At 55.9% G+C, this 22,977-nt stretch overlaps 2 protein-coding genes across 3 annotated transcripts in view; both read left to right on the plus strand.

Annotated features, from left to right (window-relative positions):
- Positions 1 to 247: 247 nt before the first annotated feature.
- Positions 248 to 4,565, plus strand: FBLIM1 (filamin binding LIM protein 1). Its single transcript, XM_048048640.2, has 9 exons — positions 248 to 392; positions 1,517 to 1,663; positions 2,389 to 2,591; positions 2,964 to 3,106; positions 3,198 to 3,309; positions 3,395 to 3,564; positions 3,648 to 3,826; positions 3,913 to 4,030; positions 4,243 to 4,565. The coding sequence occupies exons 2-9, from the start codon at positions 1,638 to 1,640 to the stop codon at positions 4,354 to 4,356; spliced, it is 1,065 nt and encodes a 354-aa protein (XP_047904597.2). The 5' UTR covers positions 248 to 392; positions 1,517 to 1,637; the 3' UTR covers positions 4,357 to 4,565.
- A 16,184-nt stretch (positions 4,566 to 20,749) lies between these two features.
- SPEN (spen family transcriptional repressor) overlaps positions 20,750 to 22,977 on the plus strand; it is a 66,158-nt gene continuing 63,930 nt past the window's right edge. Inside the window, exon 1 of one of the 2 annotated variants that reach the window (XM_066982115.1) lies at positions 20,750 to 20,938. In XM_066982115.1, coding sequence (XP_066838216.1) covers positions 20,856 to 20,938 — 83 coding nt within the window. In that variant the 5' untranslated portion in view covers positions 20,750 to 20,855. The remainder of the gene's footprint in view (positions 20,939 to 22,977) is intronic. The other variant, XM_066982114.1, reaches the window with a different exon arrangement.

Below are 22,977 nucleotides of genomic sequence, written 5' to 3' on the forward strand. Positions count from 1 at the left end.
TGGGGGGTGTCCCGGGGCTCTATGGGGGCACCCTGGGGGTGCACGGGACAATCGGGGGGGGCAGTGCATGGGGTAACCTGGGGGGTGTGGGTCATCCCCCAGCACCCAGGGGCCCCCTGGGGACCTGGGGGGGCCCCCTCGGGGTCAGGAAGCTCCCTGAGGTCTCGCGGGGGGGGGGGGGAGGGGGCACACACCCTATGGGGCCACCCGTAGGCGTAGGGGGGCCTCCTGCCGGGGGGGCGGGGGGGGGCGGGCCGTGGGGCAGGGAGGGAGGAGGAGGAGGAGGAGGGAGGAAGGGGCGGCGATGCCGGGCGGCTCAGCCTCCCCTCTGCCCCCCCGCCGGGCAGGGCGCGCCCGCGGAGCGCACGGAGGGACCCGCACCGGCTGCGCAGGTAGGGGACGGGGACGGGGACAGCGGCCACCCCCGGGGGCACAGGGGGCTGCGGGGACGCCCCCGGGCAAGCGACGCCCCCCCCACACTAATAGGGGAACCCCCCCCCCCCCCAGCACCTTTTCCCCAGGCAGGGAACACCCCCGGGTATGTGGGACTGGGGCCACCCCGGGGTGGGACGTGGGACCCCCGCTCCCCCAGGGGAAGGGACAGGGGCTGCGGGGCTGTCCTGGGACGGGACGGGGCCAAGAGCCACCCCCGGGGAGGGGAGGGGAGGGGACGGGGGGAGAACCGCCACATTGGGGATCGGCACCCCCCGGGAGGGGACAGGGGGCTGGGGACTGCAGGGCCACCCTCTGCAGGGACGGGGGGGACACCCAGGTGGGGGACGGGGGGCTGCAAAGCCACCCCCTGGGTAAAGTGGGGAGGGGACAGCGGGGCCGCGGGGGGACAGGGGTCTGGCCCCCACCCTGTCCTGTCTCCCTCGGGTATCCTCACAGGGCCCGTGGAGGTCCCTGGGGCTGGGGGGGCAGCCATAGGAGGGCCACGTCCCACCCCAGTTTGGGAGGGGATGTCCCATAAGTGGCCCCAGCCCCATGAGTGCCCCACAAGTGGCCCCGGCCCCATCGATCCCACCCAGGCTCTGGCAGCCCAGATTTGGGGCAACTCTTGCAAGGCCCCTTCCCAACGCAGCCATCCCAAAACAGCCCGGCAGAGGGAAGGCGCGACCTCAGGGGGGAGGGACCCCCCCCCCAAAAAAATGGGGTGCAAGCCCCACTAATGCTGCCCCCCCCAACTTCAGCCACCCCGGGCGGTGGGGCGGTGGGGCGGCAGCGGGGCCGCCGGGAGCTCGGCCGCCCCAGCACAAAGAGGAATGCACCGAGCACATGGTTCACATTAGCCCTGGAGATTTTTTTTTTTTTTTTATGATTATTACTTTTCCCCCCCCCCTTATTTTCTGCCGCCCGGCCAGGGAGCACGGAAGCGGCGGCTGCCCGGGGCGAGGATTTGAGCGCCGGGCGAGGGCTGGCAGCGCCGGGGCCCGTTTGGGTTTCGCCGGCGGGGAGGGAGGGAGCACGCGAAGCCACTCTGGGTTTTCCTTTTCCTCCCTTTCATTTGAGTCAGAGGCTGAAGTCACCAGCGCGCGCTTGTCCCCGAGCTTTTTCCCCGCCGCAGAGGATGCGGGGATGCCCGTGAAGGGGATTTGGGGGAGCAGAGCCGCCCCGTGCCGCCGCCACGGTGCCGCATGAGGCCAGGCAACTCGTCGCACGGGTAGGTGCGGGGACGGCGGCGGGGAGGAAACGCGTTTCCCCCTCCTCCCCGGCCAGCTGGGCTGCTTTTCCCCTGGCGGAGCTGAACGAACAGCCCTCTTCCTTCCCCGCCGGGGTCGCTTGGGGTCGGGCGCATCCTGCCTGCGCGGCGGGCGATGCGCGGGGGCCGCTTCGGCACCTTTGTGCCTCAGTTTCCCCAGCTGCAGAAAGAAAAAGGGGGGGGTGCCTCGTGCCGGGGGTGGTAAGGGGGAGATAGGGGAGCTCGGGGACCTAGGAAACACCCCAAAAAGGGTGTGCAAAAGCAGATGCTCTCGCAACCCTATTTTCAATAGGCAAGATGTGTTTCTCCAGCTGTTTCATCCCCGTTTGGGCAACAAGAGGGAAAAAGAAGCTTACAAAGCTTGCAGAAAGCTGGGGTTGGCCAAGGAGGCTTGAGAAGGGGAGACCCTGGGGGCTTCACCCGCTCCCCCCTGCCGGGCGCTTTGCCGGGTCCCTTTACACCGCATCCCGATGGGCACGAGGCTGTTTATTGCCGTGACGTGGGACGGGCACGGGGCCGCTCGTTCCTTCTTCCTTTCCGGGAGGGCGAGGAGGAGGCGGGTTGAGGCCGAAGGGCAGCGCGGCTGCAGGCACACCAAGCTACCGGCACACCGGCAGCTTTCGCTCTGTTGTTTATATTATTTTCTTTGTCTTGTTTTTGAAAAAATAAAAAAAAATCCAGCGCAGCTCCGGCCCACCTGCCATTTCCACGATGCTCCCCGGGAAAGCGGAGAAGAGGATGGCTTCGTCCGTGTTCATCACCCTGGTGCCCCCGCGGAGGGAGGCGGCCACCAAGGAACGGCCCCAACCGGGGGTGTCACCCCCCGTCCCCGAGGGCACCCATCGCCCCCGGGCATCCGCGCCACAGCCCCTGGCTTTGCCCAACGGAGGTGAGGGGCGTCCGAGGGGTCCCGCGCGCGAGGACGATGCCGGTGCCGAGGATCCCGCGGCGACGCTTTGCAAAAGGATGCGGGTGCAGGCAGAGGGGGGGGGGGGACGTGCTTTTGGGGAGGGGTGTTTGTGGGGGGTTGTTCCCCAAGCCGACCCCGGATTGGATCCGGCTGCTGGGGAAGGGCTGTGTTTGCTCTCCATCGCCGGGCACTTATCGGCTCTGTTTGTCTCCTCCTGCCGGGCCGGCGTTTGCTTTTGGGGCTGGTCGGCAAGCGCTGCGGCAAAGCGTCGGGGTGTTATTGCAGGGGGAGAGGTGTGGGATGGGAGCTGGTGTCGCCCTCCCAGCGCGCCGTGCCTGGCTTTTCCTGCAGAAAGCTGCCCTCGGTCCCCACCAGCGCCCGTGCCTTCGTCCTCACCGGTCCTCATCCTCTCCGAAGTGCCCCAGCCCTTGTCCGCGGAGGCGCTGGGTCCGGCGCTGCAGCAGCTGGACCTCGCAGCGCCTGCCACCCTGCAGGTCAGGCCCACGGGGTGCCATTGCCCCCGCGCCTCAGTTTCCCCACCCTCGAGGGCTTCCACGTGACACGCGTTTGCCTCCTGCTCACCAGGCTCCTTCTGCCTTCCCTGCCGAGCTGAGGCCGCCCAAATTTTGCCGGGAGCAAGCAGACAAGCCGCCGTGGCAGGATGCGAACGGGCACCTGGAGAGGGATGGCTCCAGAGGTGAGCAGGGGGACCCGGCTGCGTGGCACAGGCTCATCCCCAGCTGGGGACGCCGAGGCCGACCCCCCCTCATCCCCTCCCGCAGACATCTGCGCCTTCTGCCACAAAGCTGTGGGCCCGCGGGAGCCGACGGTGGAGGCGATGCGGAAGCAGTACCACGCCGACTGCTTCACCTGCCGCACCTGCCACCAGCGCCTGGCCGGGCAGCGCTACTACCAGAGGGACGGGCGCCCCACGTGCGACGCCTGCTACCAGGTACCCGTCCCGACGGGATGCTCGGTGCCCCCAGGGATGTCGGGGGGCACCGGCATCACGCGTGTTCCCCCCATCGCCTCCAGGCCACTCTGGAGAAATGCGCCAAGTGCCAGGGGCTGATCTCGGAGCGCATCGTGCGTGCCATGGGCAAGGGCTTCCACCCCAGCTGCTTCGCCTGCACCGCCTGCGGCCAGGCCATCGGCGCCGAGAGCTTTGCCGTGGATGAGCGGGACGAGGTGTACTGCGTGGCTGACTTCTACAGGTAGGAGAGCAGCCCTGGGTGGGGGCTTTCAGCTTGTCCCTGCCGCCCCCTGGGGCTCACGTCACCCCTCTTTTTGTCCCACCAAGGAAATACGCCCCGGTGTGCGGTGCCTGCAAGCTCCCCATCATCCCCAGTGAGGACCAGGACACCTACAAGATCGAGTGCCTGGGACGCAGCTTTCATGAGAGCTGCTACCGCTGTGAGGTACGGTCCGGGGTGGGGGGCGGCTGAAATCCAAGTGGGGTTGTCCTGATGCCTCCGCAAAGCACCCGCGGTTGGTGTTGGATGGGTTGGACACAAGGTGGGTTTTGTGAGAATGCGGGGCGCATTGGCACAGCATCCTGCATGGCGCGGCGTCCTGCGTGCGATGCAGCGCGGGGCTAAGCTGTGGCCTCTGTGCTCCTGCTCCTCCACAGAGCTGTGGGACGCCCCTGTCGCCGGAGCCGACGGAGGATGGGTGCTACCCCCTGGGCCAGCACCTCCTCTGCAAGTCCTGCCACGTCCGCCGGCGGAACGAGTCGTCCTGCTAAAAACCCCCGCTTGTCCCACGATGTCCCCGCAGGGAGCGGCGGGACCGGCGTTTTCGTTGCCACAACGGGCCGGGACCCTGTCCCTCAGCCCTCTTCCCAACCGCTCGTTGCGAACAGAAAAAGCCCTGGCAGAGCAGCAGTGGTGGGCGAGCTGAGGTTTCTTTTGCCTTTTTTTTTTTTAAAAAAAAAAAAAACTCTTCTGAGGCCGGTTTGGTTTCCTCGGTGTTTTTCTTTCTTCTTGAGCTTCCTTGGGGTTTCATTTAAACGTTTCTCTCTGGGGTGATGCAGAGAGCAGCACTGATTTAGTTCCTTGTAGTTAAATAAAACCCCAAACTAAAAATGTAGTTTCTTTCATCCACCCGTTTCCTGTGTCCCGGACCTTACAAAACACAAGTTTGCAAATAGGGAAAAAGCCACTTCTGGACTTATGGGCTGCTGTGGGTGGCAGGAGGCTGGATGTGAGCTCGCTTGGGTTGCTCGCTGGGAATGCAGCTGCTTTTGTGGTGGGACGCGGTGATTCAGCAGGCTAGGGGAGAGTAGAGGGTCATTTGGGGGGGATGGACTTGGGATTTTGCAATGCAGCGCTGATAAAAGGATGTTAGGACGCTTGTTTTTGCTGATCGTCTGTGCGCCGTCTCAAACAAGTCTCAGAGCCAGCAGAGGGCAGCCGGAGCACAAATTCCCCCATCAGGCAGAAAAAACTCTGTCTAAATTCTGTCTTCTGTATCCAACAGCACTGGTACCAATGCCTCGTTTTTGCATTTTATCCGAGATAATACTGCTCTGCTGGCAGGAGCTTTTTGACTTTCCTTTGGTCGAACATGGAAAAAAAGGCGGAAATTAACCCTATTCCCTGTGCTTCTGACATCTGTGCAAGCAGTGCCACCAGCGCTCCTTGTTGGTGCTTGGGAGTGTTTTACAAACCAGCCAGACACAGAGGGGGTCTCTTTTTAACCAAAAGTGTTCATAATGTCACAAACCAAGTGCAGAAAATAGCAAAAGCATCTGAGATGATATCTAATGCTTTCCTGGTGAGAAAAGGAAGATGCAAAAAAACAAACAAACAAAAAAACGAGCTAAACAAACAACCAGAAAAAACAGCAGATAAACGCTTCTAGGTCACGTTGAATAATGTCTTTCCAGCACGTGCTGTATTTCTGAACGAAAGGGTTAACGTATGGGTAATGCATGCACTGGAGTCCGGCGGGCTGGCCGATTAATCACAGCAACCCCGCAAATGTTTCCTGCCGTCTCTCCCCATCTACAAAGCCTATTACTCACGTTGGTAATGTGCGTCTATGGCCATCAATCAGGTCACAACTTGCTGTAAACTATTTATAAATAGGATGCTCATGTAAAGTTGTCATTCCCGGAGCCAGGACGGTCACGTATGGAAGTGGCTTTGGGTCTGGCTGGCCAGGGACGTCTCCCACGCCAGGGATATCCAGTGCTCAAAATCAGCTCTTGTTTCCAAAGCCTCTGCCCTGTGGGGGAAGCCAGGCACCAAAAGGATGCCAGAAAAGTAAAAAGACACGGGCAGGACTGTGGGAGTGGGGAAGGGAAGAGCCAGAGAGCAAAGGGCTTCCCACTTTTTTGCAGTATGGGTGTTTTCCAGACAAGGTTTTCAGGGAGGATGGAAGCGTTGATGCTGAGCAGTGTTTTGGATGTGTTATTGCATTGCACGCTTGTTAATCCCTCTGTGCAGCACCTTCGGGTGCTTCACAGCCACGCTACCCCTCTGCAGAGCTAAAGCGAGAAGGCGTCCAGTACTTCCCCACAGAGCGAGCCAGGACAGTCTGTTAGCACCGGGAGTGGGGCGATTTTTAGCCAGAGGCAGGAAGGGAAAGGTTTTTATCAACACAAAGCCTTGGAGGGGAGAGGAACAGGGCAAGGTGCAGCTGGAGAGTTCAGCAGCATGGCAAAGGGATGCAGAAATGGTCAGATTTGGTACTTTTTTCCAGGAGCAGAGAATGACAGGAGTGGGCAGATAGGGAGGTAAGCAGATAAAGGCTGATTTAAGCTGCTTTCTTGGTGGATAAGGGGAGAAGCATTATGAGCTGGGGCCTGGAGAGTGTTGTTAAGCCTGAAAAGCACAGCCCTGGGTTTTCCCCTGGGAGGATCTCGAGGAATTGTGCTGTATTTCCAGCCCCGGCTGAGCCATGCAGAGGAGATGTTCTGGGGGTCCCATCCAGCCGACGAGCAAGCAAATGCAGTCTGCAACAGCTCAGCCTGTCCTTGGGCTCCTCACCCCCCTTACAAGCGATTTTGCAAGGGGAAAAGTTTAAAGTCTGCCTCCTTACTCAGCACCAATGCACCTGGATTTGCCAACAAAAATACAAAGCACGCCTGGAGCAACGCGAAGCTCCTGTTTTGCCCAGGGAGCCCCCCAAAGCCCTGCAGAGCCCCACCGAGACCACCCAGAGGTGTAAAATCCGCTTGAGGTCTCACTTGTTGCCTTCCAGCAGAGGTGCAAAAGGGCACGGAGAGCCTGCGAAATGCGCCGACCGGGCCCTGCCCGCCCCTTGGCTGCTGCAATCAGCCCGTCTTTTCTTGCAATCCCTCTTGGCAGGCCAAGGCGAGCAGGGAGGGACCTGCGAGGCAGGCTGGCTGCCCTCCAAGGAGAAGCAAATGCAAATATTTCTTCACTTCAGCCTGGGTGCGGCCTGGGGATAAAATTTCTCTGGTCTTTCCCAGAGAAGGCATCCGATACCATACCCTGCTGCGGGCCCAATTTGCTCTCAGGAATATGAGAGTGTATGACAAAACCTGCAAAGGTTATCTTTCTTGCGACTCAAGGGACAGCCATGTTTGCTAAAATGAGCTTTTAAAGTGAAGGATGAGCCAACAGGCATGGCCATACTGTTTTTAAATCAGTGATCAAGGTTTTGGTTTGTAACAAATTGCGCCTCTTACAGGTTTTGTTTGTAAGCTGAAGATTTTGGTGCAGCATAAGCAAGTCTGAAAAGGGAAACGGGTTGGAAACTGCCCCATCAGCCGTGAGAAATGTGAAAAGCAGGCGGCGGACAGAGGGGGAGAGACGAGCCGGATTCCTCACATGCTTTCCCTCTGCCATCACCGCCTCCAAGGTGCTGTTGGCCATGGAAAGCAACCGGGGAGCGGGGAACGAGAGCCAGCCACCAGCAAACGCTGTGGCAAAATGGGTCAGTTCTCAGGAGGGAAAACTGAGGCTAGAGCAGTTGAGGGGGCATTGCTGGCTAGAAAGCTGTTAATGGTGATGCTTTGTTTTCCTTTTAAACAGGACAGAGAGCTGAAGAACTGGATTTTTCCTTTGGTTGACCTGAGTTAATTACAACCATATCCCAGCCGGATTGCTGCAGCGTTTTCCTTTCCGGCAGACCATTCGGACGCATTTCCTGCATCTTCCCGGATTCAGTGCAACCTGAAAAGCTAACAGCTCTTTCATGAAATGTGGTCTGGTTGAGGTAGAAGGATGAAAAGCAGCCGGAATCATTCTGGGTTAAAAATAAGTGGAGCAGTGCAAGCCCTGAATGTTTCCAATGTCTCCAGCTTCAGAATTTGGAGCACGGCCAGGATGTAAAAAAAAAAAAAAAAACAAACACCGTGCACTATTCTCCTTTTTTTCCAGTCTCCCTGCAAAAGCAAGCCATCCAGGCTGAGATATGTTTATGGGAGGATCCCAAAGCAGGATCAGGCTAGGATTGTCACCTAAATACCCAGTGCTGGGATTTATTTTTAACACATACAGTGTTTTTGATACGCAAGGCGAAATCGATGCAGCCTGTTATGCAAGCATGTTACCAGCCTGCAAATTATACGCTGTTAAAAAAAAAAGGGAAAAAAAAACCACCACCCTATTTCTGAAAATAGATGCATAGCACATGTCTGCAAGCAGGGCTTTGACATTTTATATCCCAGCTTTACTTCATCGCATCAGTGGCAATTACAGCATCCTGCAGCCCCGTTTCCTGGCTGTGAATTAACGATTTTCACTTGGACCTGACTTCAAGCAGCTTATGTTTCTTCTTTATTTTGCAGGGGTGTTGATTAGAGCCCATAGGTGTGGGATTTTGTTGAAAAAAAAATATATGTAAAGCCTGGGATAGATTTCTCTCGGGGGTAATGCTGCATTTTGCAGCAGCGGGGCGTTTGTCAGGGCAGCTCATTGACCTCGGTGATTTATCACTGGAGGCATGAGGCGGGGGGGATATCTCCTAAAAATAAATATATCCCTTAATTCTCCGTGCGGCTAAACTTTCCCTCACGGCCCAGCCGGGGGAACAGACTTTAATCTCCTTTATGCGCCCCTGCAGATGGCTTCGTCCGAGGCAGGAGTGTGCTGAGACGATCGGCCTCGTCCCTCCGCCGCCGGCCGCCTCCCTTTCTCGCCGACCCTGGCGTTTTAAGGGCACCACGTAGCCTCCCCATTTTGCGGACGGAAGAAAAAAAAAATAGAAAAAGGAGGATATTTGCCTCACAAAGGAGGGAGGAGGAGGGGGCCGGGGGCTGCCCGCCTCAGGCACCAGCGCGCCGCCTCGGCCGCGCGTGGCGGCCGCCCGCGGTACTGCAGGAGCCGCCCCGCCCGCCGCTCGCTTCACAAAATGGCCGCCCGGCCAGGCCAGGGCGAGCGGCGCCCAGGCGACAAAATGGCGCCGGGCGGGCAGCGGGGGGAAGGACGGGCGGCGCGGGGCCGGGGCGGCGAGCGTGGGCAAAGCCGTGCCAGGAGCACGGCCGAGCGGCCCCCCCCCGGCGTGCGGGGCCCCTCCAGGCGGGCTGTGAAAGCGCTGCGGGTGAAACCCGAGCTCCCCCCGCGCCTTCCTCACGCACCCCCCTTCTCCCCTCCGCCTTTGCAAAAGGACGCGAAAATGCCCGGAGATGTGCGTTTCCACTCGGCCTCGGGGGCGGCTTCGGCCTCCCCCCGCCGCCATCGCCCCCGTGGTCCCTCCACGCCACAGCCCGCCAGCACCGACCCATTTGGGGCGTTTTTTCCCTCAGAGCGTGAAGATTTTGGGGCCAGAATTGCTCTTTCCACCACCCCCTCCACACACACACACGCACCCCAAGGTGGGTAGTTCTATGCCTAATTCTTTCTCCTCCACTGCTTTTTCTCCTTCGCAGGGGTTGAAGCCACCGCCTCTCGCTCTCCTCACAGCGTGGAAAATGCCCAAACGTGATTATAAAAAAAAAAAAAAAAAAAAAAAGGCACCGAAAACCCAAAACACCCGAGGAGTGATTTATCTGCAGAGCTGGAGGGGCGCGGGGAAGAAGCCGCTGCTTGCCTGGCTCCGCACGACAGCCTGCCCGCCATTCGGGTAATTAAAAGCATATACTTGGTGTGATCAGACGTGGTAATACCGTAAAAAAACACCCCGTCACATCCAAATGCTCGCTGGAGGCTGCAGCCAAGGTACCACGTACGCTTCTTTCTTTCTTTTTCTTTTTTTTTTTTTTTTTCAGTTAATGCTGTCTTACCTTTCTCTGCACCACAGTATTGTTACATTATAACATTGCCCCTGCTTTGTTAAAAACCACACACCTAAAATACTACTACAATTTTTTTTTCTTTTTTTTTTTCTTTTTTTCCCTAGAATTACGGATTTAGGCCCATACAGATGTTCTTTTATTTCTACATATATCTATATTTATATATGTCCTTCTTCCAAGGACAGATTACAGAATATAAAACAAAAGCCACACACCTAAAACACTATGATTTAATTACATATAATTACTCCATTTTTGGCCCGTATATATGTTTGATTTTATATTTATATATATATATTACCTGTGTTTTCCTCCATTGGCTTTCTACTACAATATATCCTAAAAGCAGAAGAAAAAAATGCCATCATAAAAAAGAAAAAAAGGAAAAAAAGAAAAAAGCAACCCATTTCTTTTTAACAGTCCATGATGGAAGTTTGTGCCTGAATGTTTTATTTGTTCCACAGAGATGTAGATTTTTCCATGGGATATTTGGGGAGGATTTTTTTTTAATTAAAAGAGAAAAATAAAAAATGAAAACAATGAAACAGAACCAAAAATGGAAAAAAAAAAATAGAAAAACAAACCCCAGTAACTGAAGCTGCAAATGCAATCAAATAGTCCAGATCAGACAATTCATTGTACCGAAAAGAGAGGACAAATTAGTTCAACTTAAGTGGCAGGGCTTTGCTGTAGCTCCGGGAGGAGGGATCAGCTCCTTTATTCCACCATCTAGCGCTCCAAACACCACCATTTTTTGTGCTTTTGTGTTGGTGCGTTTTGTTTCCAGCCACGCAGGCTGCAAACCCCGCCGCGCCGGGCACATACGGTGTACACAGAGATTTTGTGCACGCAGGCAGAGCCGTGCCCCGGTCCTTGTGCATTCCTTTCCCTTTTATTATCTGCTCTACGGCTCGCTCTTTTTTTTTTTTTTTTTTTTTTCTTTTTCCCCTCTGTGGGTAGGAAGGCTTCTCTCCTCTCCCCAGCTTGGCTGCTTATTCCAGAAGTTTCTACAGCGGAGGAAATTGCACGGGGGAGGGGAGCACCCACTGCGGAGCCTTTGCCGCAGCGCCGGGCAGGCGTGGTCCTGCCGCCGGGGGAGGAGGAGGAGGAGGAGGAGGAGGAGGAGGAGGATGCACCACCTCCCTCCCTCCCTCCCTCCCTCCCCGGTTCGGAGGGGCTCTGGCGGCTCGCAGCCTCTTTCCGAGCCTCTCCCCCCTGCTACATCTCCCCATCCTTGAAGGGGGTGCTGGGAGGTGTTTGCAAGGCTTTTTTTTTTTTTCTTTCCTTTTTTTTTTTTTCCTTCCCTTCCCCCCTCCCCCTTTGCTAAATAAATTAAAAGCAGAGATGTCTCCTGATGGAGATGGATGAGGCTGGGCTTACAGCAATGGGGTTGCTCGCTTGCATGCGCTGCTGCAGCCTTGATCTGCGGAGCAAGGCTTTGCTGCTGATGGCAGAAGTGACCTTTCCCAGGCGGTGGGAGAGAGGCTTCCCCTCTCCCCAACGTGCTTCTGCTTGGAATTCATTTTAAATAGCAGCGTTATTATTTTTTATCCCCCCCAGCCCCCCCCGAACAGCTTGCTGTTTCAATGATTTTTTTTTTTTTTCGGTATCCTGTGGGTTGAAGCTTCCTCATGATCGTTTTTTGTGTGTGTGTGTGTGTGCGCGCTTTGAATTGCATTTTAAAATTGCCCAGCTGGAGACAAGTCTTGATTAGAGCTGGAACAATAGCTCCATTTTATTAATAATGGGAAGGATTTACAATTCTACAGCACCTTCCTTGGAAGGCTTTCAAAATCATTTGCAAACACACACAAATTTAAGCTTTCACAGCTCTGCCTGTGAGGTGGGTAAGTATTTTAATAGTGCCACCGAAAATCACATAGACCTGGAATCGGTGGCAAATCTCCATTTCTGAGTGCTAGAATAATGACAGATCTGGTGGGTTTTAGGGCTGCAAAGCTGGGAGGGGGTAGGTTGGTATGCGGGATGGATAAAAGCGGTAACCTAAATCTGTTTAGTGTTCTCTGTAGATGCAGAGTATTTTGCTGTGTCCTGGGAACTGGGCTGTTATTTCTCAGCCTGCTCCACGCAAGCGACCCTTCCTTCTTGCTCTTTGCCGGAGTGAAGATGTGGACTTGCCTGCTTGTCAGTAAACATCTGCTTATAGATTTTTATTTCTTTAATTCATTACCTTTTTGTAGTCCCCAGGTGACCTCCTTTAGTGCTGGCTCCACTGTGATTTGACCACAGCTTTGCATTAAAGCAGGCTGTGAGCGCTAATGTGTCTCCATGCAAGCCAGAATGACCTTGCCTGGGGGACTGGGCCCACCAAGCTAATGCAGATGCTCCGCTTCTATTGCACAACCCTGCATGCAGCTTTTTTCTGCACATCCCTTCCCTGACCCAGGTAGCGCAGGGGACTGTTGCAATCGTATGGGTGAAAGCTGTCTTCTGCTGTAATTTTTTCTCCTCCTAGGGAAATGCAAGATTATTTGTGTAATTCCCACTCCACGGTAGATACCTTCTCTGTAAGTCCTGTAAACACGCAGCGATCCAAGGGCCATCGGGGCAGTCAGATCTGGCCTTGGCAACGACTGTAAGGCACAGTGGTCTGGTTGTGTGTGCGCTGTACACTGGCCACAGAAAGCCACAATGTTTCTGTGGTTACTTCTGTCTGGATAGCATGAGGAGGTCCCAGGGCTTCCCCTTCCCACCACTTACTGTTTCACAAAAGAAAAGGCCGGTGCTTCTGGAAAAAGCTCTGCCTCGTGGGCTTTAAAAACAAACAAACAAAAAAGGAATAAAGAAAAACTGCTGTGGATTAGTCATCTTTATTGTTAAAGGAGGCTGTGTTTGCTGGTCCTATCTCTGTAACGCAAGTGCATGCGAGATATTAGCTATTAGCTTTATTTGTGGAGGCTGGTAATGTGCTCTGGTCACTGCTCATTGGAGTTGTGCCACCAAGGCTCCATCAGGCTGCTGCTGGCAGGTGGAAAAACTGACAGTCTGGCTTTTCATACCCTTCCATCCATTTTCCCTTTTCACTGCCAATATCTCTGCATTGGCAGGTGTGGAAACACAGAGGCTGTAACAACAGCAAGTGAGGATAGATGAGCTGTCTTCTAGGGTCCGATGCCAGAGAAGAAACCCCGGTGTATTTTTTTTTTTTCTTACCTCTGGTAGCTTTTACTCTAAGCCCAATTGACTGTATCTCGTGAGAAGACGGAGTTTGATCCTTTTGGATGCTAAAATCAGTGCTGCTTTTAATCCTTTGTTTTTTTCCCCTTCCCCGTGGTCACACAGAAGAGCGAGCCATGCAATTAAAATGGGATAGCAAAGGACAGCTCCCTCCCCCTTTCCCCTTTCAAAAAACCTTCCAGAGTTGTGTGCTCTTGAACTGCTGCATAGGCAGAAAACATACAATGCAGTTGTCAGCATTGTGCTGATGTGTGGCACATTAAAAAAAAAACACACACACACACAAAAGGGGTGGGGAGAGCGGGCGCCTCCAGGGAGTAAAACTGTGGGGCCCCTTTCCCTACAAGTGAACAGACCTACGTGCAATAGTATATTACTCCTAATTTTGCTCGGGCAAATGCAATGCGCAGACGTCAGAGGGAGCATTGCAACATGCTAAATTGTGTTGCCGAAGATCAGGGTCCCCTTGAACTATTTTTTCTGTGAACTTGCTCCCATGAGATGTTGCGGCTTCGTTACTTGATTCCTCAAAGTTGTGCTTGCTCACCAGGAAGAAGGGAAGTACTTCCTTGCTGGGTGCAATTTCTTTTGTTGTGTTGCAAAATGTAACAAAAAGCACCTGGTTCTGGTCTCTCCTAGGTCGTGCATGACTTCAGCAGGCAGGCAGAGCCCCAGCAGTTCCTAGTGAGCAAGGAGAGCAGGTATCGGCACCTTGTCCTTAGCCTTCCTTAACGAGAATGTTGGGATTGGTGTTGTGTGAGTGCAGCCTTCCTTAATGAGAACATTGGCATTGGTCTTGTGCGAGTGCCTCTGGCTGACCAGCGGAGGGGCCCTGCCCTGCTAAGCTGGAGCAACACCTAATGAGAAACGCAGCGATTTCATTGCCAGCGAGGCAGTCTGGTTGCTGCAGTGATTTGTAGCGCAGCTATGACTCTATGCTCTTCTGGCAAAAATTTAGCTGAGGATTAGTATGAGGTGTCCAGGCCAGACTTCATGCCGTGCTCCCTGTGCTGGAGAGCTGGGGGAAACTGGTGTGTGGTGTACGTGAAAATTGCCAATAGCTCGTGTGCCTGAAGCCTCATCTATATTTGGGTTAAGTGAGCGTGGGCAGGAAAATAATTTTATTCTCTTGCTAGGATGTGTTTGGAGATACGCCTTGTGTTCCTCAGAGGCCTCCACTGGCCTGCAGGTACAGTGGACCAACAAACTGGCCGTTTGGGATGATTTCATGTTTTCCAGGCTGGCACACCCGGTGGGACTCAGAATTACTTTTCCTTGGCAGTTTGGGACAACTAAGTGAGAGTTACCTTGTGAGTGCTGAACTTTTACCGCCCCATGCTTTGGATTTAAGAGTTACTAGAACTACATCTGCGAGGTTTCCAAGCTAAACAAAACCTGAATTTCTGGTGCCAAAAAGCAAGCGAGTGATAGAAACCTCCGCTCCTCCTCCATAAAGGGGGAAACCACAGCCTTTCCAGCTTTCCTATTATAGCGAAGAGTTAAAAAGACATAAAGCTGCATCGTGAGGTCTGCAGAGCTAGTGGTAGGGTAAAATGAAAGCCAAAGCTAGACGATAAACTGTTCTCCTGTGCTATATTGCTGGAGAGGATTTAAGACGCGATAGCTTTCAATACACAAGTACTTTTCTTCTGTGCCTTTTCCTTGAAGTGAGAGTGAACATGGCACGAACGTGCACAGTCTGCTTCGTTTAAAACACAGTTACATCGCTTCGGTATCAAAATGTCATTTGGTGAAACAAAAGCACTGATGGTGGCTGGCTTGCAATTTATTTTGTGCTGGGTGTGCTGATCAATCAGATGGGGAATGTGGGGAAGAGCAGCCTTCAACTCACAGGGCTGGACTGTGTTATTTGTGTTAAACCCTTGTCCTGCAGCATCTTCAGCATGATTTCTGTGATTCCTTCTGGGCATTGCATGTGGGGCCTTTTATGTAGAGTTAACGCACAGCAACGGGGTGTTAAAAATGGCAAAGTACAGAATACAGTGATCTCTTCAGTCCGAATGGTTTGGTTTGGTTTTAAATCCTTTGCAGTGTGGGTCTGGCTTCCCCCCTTTCTCCCCCCCTTTTTTTTTTCCCTTGAGGCATCTTATTTTGCAGCCTGGCAGACTGAAGTCCTCTGTCTGGTCGTTGAAATACCCTGTGTTTGGGAAAAGCGAGCAGGTACAGCTCCTCATGTGGTCGCAGAGATCTTTGGGGCCAAGGCAGAAGCTGGCACCTTGATGTTTCTATATTTTTCCCTACATTTCGTGAAAAACTAGGTATTAATTCTACTATATCTGCTGCACAGTAAGCAAGAGTGAGCTCTTTTGCAGTCCTGTGAGTGCACATGGTGTTTTGGTTGCGTGGCTTAGCAATTGCTCTGTGCGGTGCTGAAACGTCTGTTTTTGTATAGCAACGTATTTTGAAAACAGAAGCGTGCTTTTATATATATACAAACGGGTTCACTGTAAACCAAATTCCAGGGGCTCCTGAGCTGTGTTTACTGTGCTGCAGAAGGTAGCTGATGCTAACCCACTGGCTACAGTGGCAGTATTTTGTGGCAGCTCCCGTCCCCAGTGCTGTGCGGATAAGAACACCGGGTTTAGCTGGGAGTAGTGTTTGAAAAGGAATCGCTAAATTCTGGGTGCAACCATTTCAGTGACTTGAAGGGAGTCTTTGGACCGAGTTACCACATCTCGAAGGCTTGGAGCAGTAACCCTCAAAGAGGCAAGAACCAAAATCAATAGCTTTATTAATACAAATCCTATGCTCTGTGTTGCTTAGGATCCAGAACCGGGCTTCATGTTCAAAGCGTTATCGTATAAACCAATATCCTCCGTCTTGGCAACACATGAGCCCAAATATCAAACAGCACCAATCCCTCCTTGGAGAAAATTATCCGTTGCATAAAATGTAATGGGTAAGCAATAAAATTAGCCCGGTAATTCAGGCTGGCTTAAAAATGAGATAAAAGCCTGGCTGGCAATTTGATATTCAGCTGCCATACTGTCACGTTAATAAATATAGTCAATGAGCAGGAAGGGCACGTAAATAAATTTTCCAATGGCAAGATGGAGGCTGGAGCTGGCCAGCTCAAACAAAGCAGAGCTCCGAGTGTTCCTGGTGCTGTCTGAGAGCCCTTGGCTGAGTAACACACCATTTTCCTGTAAAAAGCAAAGCAAGCTGGATGCCTGCTGGACACTGAGGATAATTGCTGTGTGCCGTGACTGCGGCCGCTGCAATCCTTGCAGGTCTCTGGTCGATGCAGCCGGCCGATGTCCCCGGCTGCGGGGAGCAGCGTAACGCCTCCCTTCCCCATCCCCAGCTGCACTGCTGCGAGCTCAAGAGGCAGAGCCCTCGCTAAGCCAGAACCAAGTATAGGAAGTCACGGTCTTAGCAAATATAGCTCTGGTTGCTGTCCTTGTTCGGTATCTAATCTTTTCTTTTTTAAATGTTTGGCAAGCAGTCCCTGCAACACGTGGCAGTGTGCTCCACCACTTGGGTAAGACACCGTGTTAAAAATGTTACGAACATTATGTTACGTGTTAAAAATGTATGAACTTGCCTTTTCAAGTGTTGTCTGCTCGCTCTGTGACGTGCCCTTCAATGTATTCACATTTCCTCCTAGATGTGAGGCTGTCTCTGGCTGTTCCCTTCACTTTTTTTATGGACCCCAAGGATGTTTTCTGATTCTCCTGCCCTTTTTTTCTCCAAACTGGAGAGCTGCTAACTTTATTAGCTCCTTATATGGCAGCACCATTTTCTCACGCCTTTAATGGCTCTCTTTTGATCTGTCCTGCTCTTGCTTTGCTTTTCTTGATGTGAACACAGTGTTCAAGCTGAGATGGGTTTATAACCTGCTCCCTCGTTAATATCTGGCCTGGCATTTTAATCCTCTCCAAGCGGTGATAAGAAACATGCAGATGTTTTAACCGAGTGTTTGACCGAGATACCCAGAGATAGCTGGGTTCTTGCTACACCTACCGCGTGTATGAGTAATTAAATTGTGCCTTGCCGTGCGCCGGACCCTGCCCTGGTGTGTGCCGAAGGCCGAGAGGCATCAGATGGAGGAGAGCAGCTGGACTCTCCTCTTCTTGGCTCTTTGCCCCCCGAGGGGCAGTAGCACACAGGGGTGCAGGGCTGCCTCGGCCCTTGGTGCTTGCCACCGGGCTCGCGCCGTCAGCAGAGCCGGGACGGTGGGCTGGCACGGGCGGCGTGAATGCGTGTCCCTCCTGCAGTGGTTGCTGCCACATAAGGCTGGTCCTTTATCGAGGTCCCTTTGAACCTCCTGAGATGGAGGTTGTGCTCTCTTCTGTCTTGCGCATCAGCCTGTGTTCTTTAAAATCTTAGAGTGAGCTGGGGGAATCCCGTCATGGCGGCATTGCCCAAGTGTGGTTGCGTGTTGGAACTGGGAACAGTTTCCCCCCAAAGCATATGAAAAGTATCAGAATGGTCCAGAGCTTCGTTTTGCGTCAGGGGCCAGGGTTCGTGCTCCTCTTCCAGCTGGCTTTCATGTAAATGGAGCCTTTTAAGCACTAATTTCAACCGTTTCTTCTGTCAACAGGGTCGATGCCTTTGTTTGGGACAGCTCCTGGTCAGCCTGCAGACGTCCCTCCTGGCCAGCCTGCTCTCAGGATTGTGGTGTGACAGCAGTGACCCCGCGTGAGGTTTCTTTGAAGGACCCAGGAGCCCGTGTGGTTTTCTCTTGTCCCTTGGAGGTGCTTCCCTGGCAGGGAGGGAGGGAAAATGGTTGGAAATGTTGCCTCAGCAAGCATGCCCAACTGGGGAGGGGAAAATACGGCATCGAAAAGCCACTTGATGCATGGTTTGAGGGAAGGGGGGTTCTTTCCTCCCCAAAGTGGATGCCTGTGGAGTGCTTTAAAAAGGTACAGACAAGTAGTTCCTGCTCGTTGGGCTTTTGACCAGTTAAAACAAAGAGCTAAGCCCATTTCCATGGAGAAATGTGTGGTGGAAAACTCTGGTGGAGTACATTAGCAATGCCTTTTCTTGTGCATGTGTGTGTGGCTTGGTCACATGCTTTAAATAATAGATGGTTTGCACGCAAAAGATTTATTTATTTATTTTTAATCAGTAGATCTCAATTTGGCAGAGCAGTGTAACACCCATCATCACTGGGGAAACTGAGGCACGGGGCCACGAAGGGATCAGCCTGCAGCCGCGCGGCAGAGCTGGGGATAAGACCCAGGTTTGCAGAGGCTCAAGTTGATGTGCGTCAGAGGTCTGATTAAATCAAGAGATTTGCAAGTTTAAGTGACCTATAGCTCGATGACTTTGACCAGTTGCTGCCAGAAGGTTACAGCCGCCCTGGGCAGGGTCCTGCCAGACCGGGCAGCACCTTGCAAGGTGCCCACCGGAGATTAACGAGCGTGGACTAAAGGCAGAGGCGGCACAGTTGAGCTCCGCTCATCCCAACAAATAAGAACATGGTTTTAATCAATAGAAAAGCGCCGGCAGCAAGCGGGAGGCTTTGGCCAAGGAAAATACTGAAATATTAGTCTGCTCTCTGTGGTGAAAGCAGCTAACTGGCTTATGTGGCTTCAAAAAAAAAAAAAAACAAAAGTACTAATGGCCCTGGGTGCGTGTTCAGTTTTATCCTGACCTCAGACTGCTCACTCGCTGCTGCTCTGAGTGTTGTGGCGGTAATCAGTTGGGCATTTTCGGACACATAAACGAGTAGTATTATCAGCAACGCAGTCTCACTTTTTTTCCTGTAGGTGAAAAAAGCTACCCTCCAGGTTAAGGACGTGTAGCTCCGGGTTCAAGAGCTGCCCTTCAAGCAGGGGTGGGTCAGACCGCGGCCTTGTCAGCAGCGTTAAGTATCAAAATCCCTGCAACTGTAATTTCACATCCTGGCACGCTCTTTTCGGCACTTCGTCCTTTCACGGCGGATGCCGGGGTGTGAAGCGCTGCCTGCCCCGTGCCGCTTGTCGTGGGCGGCTCACCCTGCCAGCGCTCCGGCACTGGGGCAGGCAACTTCTGCCAGCAGCGTGCACGGAGCTGTAGCTCCCAGTGGGTGCATTTCTCAGAAAAGCTCCGCAGAAAATCCACGCTGGGGCGCGGGAGCAGGGGATGACTTGCTCTCCGAACCTCTGAACGGTGGGAGTTTGTTTTCCGCGGTTCTCAGGGCGACGCGGCCTCCCCGTTTCGGTCGGGGGAAGGATTTGGCAGCGAGGCGCCCGTGGCCGTTTGCATAAGAGCGAGTATGATTCAGTGACCTCCCTCCCACCGCCGGAGCGCTTGGCGGGCGGCCAGCGCTGCCAGCCCCGCGTGAGGTTGCATATAGCTCTGAACTTTGGAGTCATTAGAGATAAACAGCGCTATAGGCTTGTGAAAGGCCGCGCAACGCCGGGCCCTTGTCTGCCTTAACCTAAATTAATTTTTTACTCGCTCTTGCTGATTGCATCGAGGCAGCGCGCTGGGTTTTCCTTCGCCTCGGTTTGCGTGTCACGGAAAGGGGGAGCCTCGAGGCCCCGGCTTCTGAGCGGTGTCGGGGTGTCCGTGTGTCCGTCCCGCCCTGGCCCCGTGGGAGCACCGGGCTGGGTGCCCTCCTGGGAGCATCCCTGTGTTGTGGGGCACTGGGGGGGGCTTGTCCTGGCCCCCCTCGCGTTGTGTCCTCCTCCCTCGCCTGCTCGCCCCTCGGCCTGCCCCTCGCTCCACTGCAGCCCCCCGTCTTTGCGTTGTACCCCACGCTGCATAACGCAGCTCCTTTTTTTGCCAGCACCGTTTCTTTGCAGCGCAGCCCCCTTTATTCTCATCATCACCTCCCGTTTATTTCACACAGCGCCCCGTTTCTGCAGCGCAGCCCCCTTTATGCTTCCGAATACGCCCCGTTTCTGTGGCGGAGCTCCCTCCATCACCTCACGTCGCAGCCCCTCTTTTCCTCCTCGCCCCCTTTTTTGCCACGCAGCCCCCCCTTATTGCTGTACATCGCAGCCCTGACTGGCCATGTACGGGGGACATAACACCCCATTTCCCATCTTGCACCCCCTTTTTGTGGAGCACCCCCGTTTCCCACTCTGCACCCCCTTTTTGCAGGACCCCCCCATTTTGCCGCCCCCCCTCGCTGCGCCCCCCCATTTCTTCCCCCCCCCCCGCAGCGCTCTGCCCCCGCGCGCCCCCGCGCATGCGCGGTGCCGCCGCCCGGCCGCGGGGCGTTGCGCGCCCGCGCTCCTCCTCCCCCCCCCCCCCCCGCCCAATGCCGGCGGCGGGGCCGCGGCGCGCGCCCGTGCGCGCAGTGCGCCTGCGCGGGGGCCCCCGTGTGGCGCTGCGAGAGGCGCGGGGGGGGGCGAGCGAGCGGAGCCGGCGGAGCCGCGAGGGGCAGGAGGGGGGGGGCGGCGGCGGCGGGGGAGGGGGCGGAGGAGCAGGAGGAGGAGGAGGAGGAGGAGGAGGAGGAGGAGGAGGAAGGGGAAGGGGGGGGCGGCGGGGGGGGCGCCGCGCTGCCGCTGCCGGAGGAGGAGGAGGAGGAGGAGGAGGAAGCGCGAGCGAGCGCGCCGGGGCCGAGGCGGGGGGCGGCCGGCAGGGAGCGGAGCCGCGGCGGGGGGGGAGCCCGCCGCCCGGCAGCCAGGGGGCCCCCCCGCAGCCCATGGTGCCGCCCGCCGCCGCCGCCGCCGCCGCCGCCGCGGGGGGAGGCAGCTGAGGGCGGCGGGGCCCCGCGGCGGAAGAGGCGGAGGGCGGCCGGCAGGAGGCGGGGGCGGCGGCGGGCGAGCGGCGGCGGCGGCGGCGGCGGGCGGCAGCGCTGCGCGGGGGGAGGCGGCCGGGAGGCCGGGCAGGGGCCGGGGCCGGGGCAGGGGCGGCGGGCTCGCCCCGCGCCGCGCAGCATGGTGCGGGAAACCAGGCACCTCTGGGTGGGCAACCTGCCGGAGAACGTGCGCGAGGAGAAGATCATCGAGCACTTCAAGCGGTGAGTGGGGCCGCGGGGGCGGGCGGGGGGACCCCGGGGGGCGGCGGGGGGCGAGGAGCGGCAGGACGGGGCGCGGAGCCCCGGGGCCGAGCGGGCTGCGCCCCGCGGGGGGGGGGGGGGGGCGGCCGCGCCGCCTCCGCCTCACCCCTCCGGCCCTCCGCCGTGCGGAGCCGTCCTCTCGCCGCCTCGGTTCTGTTCCCGTTCGTGCGCGGCCTCCCCTCCCCGTCCGCTCATCCCGAGCTGCGGGATGCTCCGGTGCGGGCAGCGGCCGTGCCCCCGCGCTGCCGGCCGGAGCGCCCGGAGGTGCCGAAGGCGACGGCAGCCCCGCAGAAAGCCCCGAAGGCAGCAGCTCCCTGCGCCGGAGCCCTCCACGAGGGCAGCGCTCCGCGGGCCGGGCTGGTTATTGTTGGCTGTTGGTGTTTTTTTTTTTTTTTTTTTTCCTCCTCGGTGTGTCGTTGCATAGATTAACCCAGCTCCCACGGCGCAGCTCACGAGGAAGTAGTGGCTGTTTGCATGGTTGTATTTTCCTCCTCCCCGCTGCATATTTCCGTGCGAGAGGAGGCTTCTCGTGAGTCGCAGCAACACCGTGTCTGTGGGAAACGTGCGCGCACAAAGTTGATGCCCTGCGCTGCACGCTGGAAGCTTCTCTTAGGAAAAAAGAAGAAGGCGACGAGCCCGGGGTGCAGCCGCTGACCTCCCACCAAGCGATTTTTGGGTTTTGTTTTTTAAATTCCGGAAGGATTTGGAAGCTTCCTTCAGTCTGCCTCGCTCTGCTGCCTTAGCGCTGGAAAAATGACGGCGCGTCCTTAATAATGAGTCACCATGGGAAAAATAGATGTGGTTACTAACATGCGAGGAGGCTGGGCCGGGGAGCCCGCTGACAGATGGCGGGCCTCGGCTGCCTCCCTGCCCGCAGCCTCGGCCCGAAAAGGGGCCCTGGGGTGCTGCCCCCCGGCTCGCTCACAGCCCCCCGGGTGGCACCGTGCCCCGCATGGGGTCCGGGGCCACAGCTCGTGGTCCCCCCGCTGCCTGTACGCAGCCCCGGGCCGAGCCGAGCGGCCCCGGGGGGCTTCTCCCCGCGCCCGGCTGCTGCCAGGCGGCCTCTAAAATGGCGGCGGGGCCCCGGCGGCGTGGGCAGGCGGCGCGGGGGCTCGGGCACCCCCGGGGCTGTGGGCAGGGGGCCCCGCCGCGGGGCGATCGTGCGGGGCTGGGAGCCAGACGTGGCGGCAGGGCAGGAGCTTCAATAAAAAAAACAGAAATCATAAAAAAAAAAAAAAAGGCTCAGCTGCGTATCAGCACTCGGAGCGGGGGCTGCGCCGACCTATTTACCCGTCGCTTCTCTTCACGTTTGTCCCCCCCCAAGCCTTGCGTTCCACCAACGCCGCTGTCGGTTGCGCTCTCGGTGGCTCCCACGGAGGGGATGGCACTTTGGCGTTCGCCGTGGTTTGTGGTGTCCCCGAGCCCAGGTCGCGGGATCGGACGTTATACAAAGGCAGGGTTCGGGGGAAGAAAATGCGCTGCGGGGCTGTTTGTTTAATTCCAGGCATAGCTAGCCGAGGAAATACGAGGCACTCGAATGGAAGTGGAAATTTGACATTCCTGGGTCTTATTTTGTCCATGCCTCCTCTTTTGTAAGATGTATTAAAGCAGGAAAAAGTTGCTATGGTACTGTTGCTTAGAGATGGATGTGGAAAAAATGGTAGGCTCTGAATTAATTACCTTTTTTTTTTGTTGTTTTTACCTTTGCGAGTTTCGATTGGTGGCTTTGGAGGGAGGTTTGCTGCCAGGCAAAACCCTTCATTCCTATAATTTCTCGCTTTGTTTTGAAAAGAGATTTCTTTCAACATTAGTGCGTTTCGAGGAGGCCGGTCTTGCACGAGTAAACACACGGGTAAAATACGCTCCAGCCGCTCTGTGCCTGTGCTCTACGCATCTGGCTCCAGTCTAAGCATCTGGCTTGGGGTGCAGGTACCGGAGGGGAGGACGAGGGTCGCCTCGGCAGCCCCGCGGGGGTCCGGCCGCCCGGATCTCTGCCGCGG

Source organism: Anser cygnoides, chromosome 23 (assembly GCF_040182565.1).
Source record: "Anser cygnoides isolate HZ-2024a breed goose chromosome 23, Taihu_goose_T2T_genome, whole genome shotgun sequence".
Taxonomy (NCBI): Eukaryota; Metazoa; Chordata; class Aves; order Anseriformes; family Anatidae; genus Anser; species Anser cygnoides.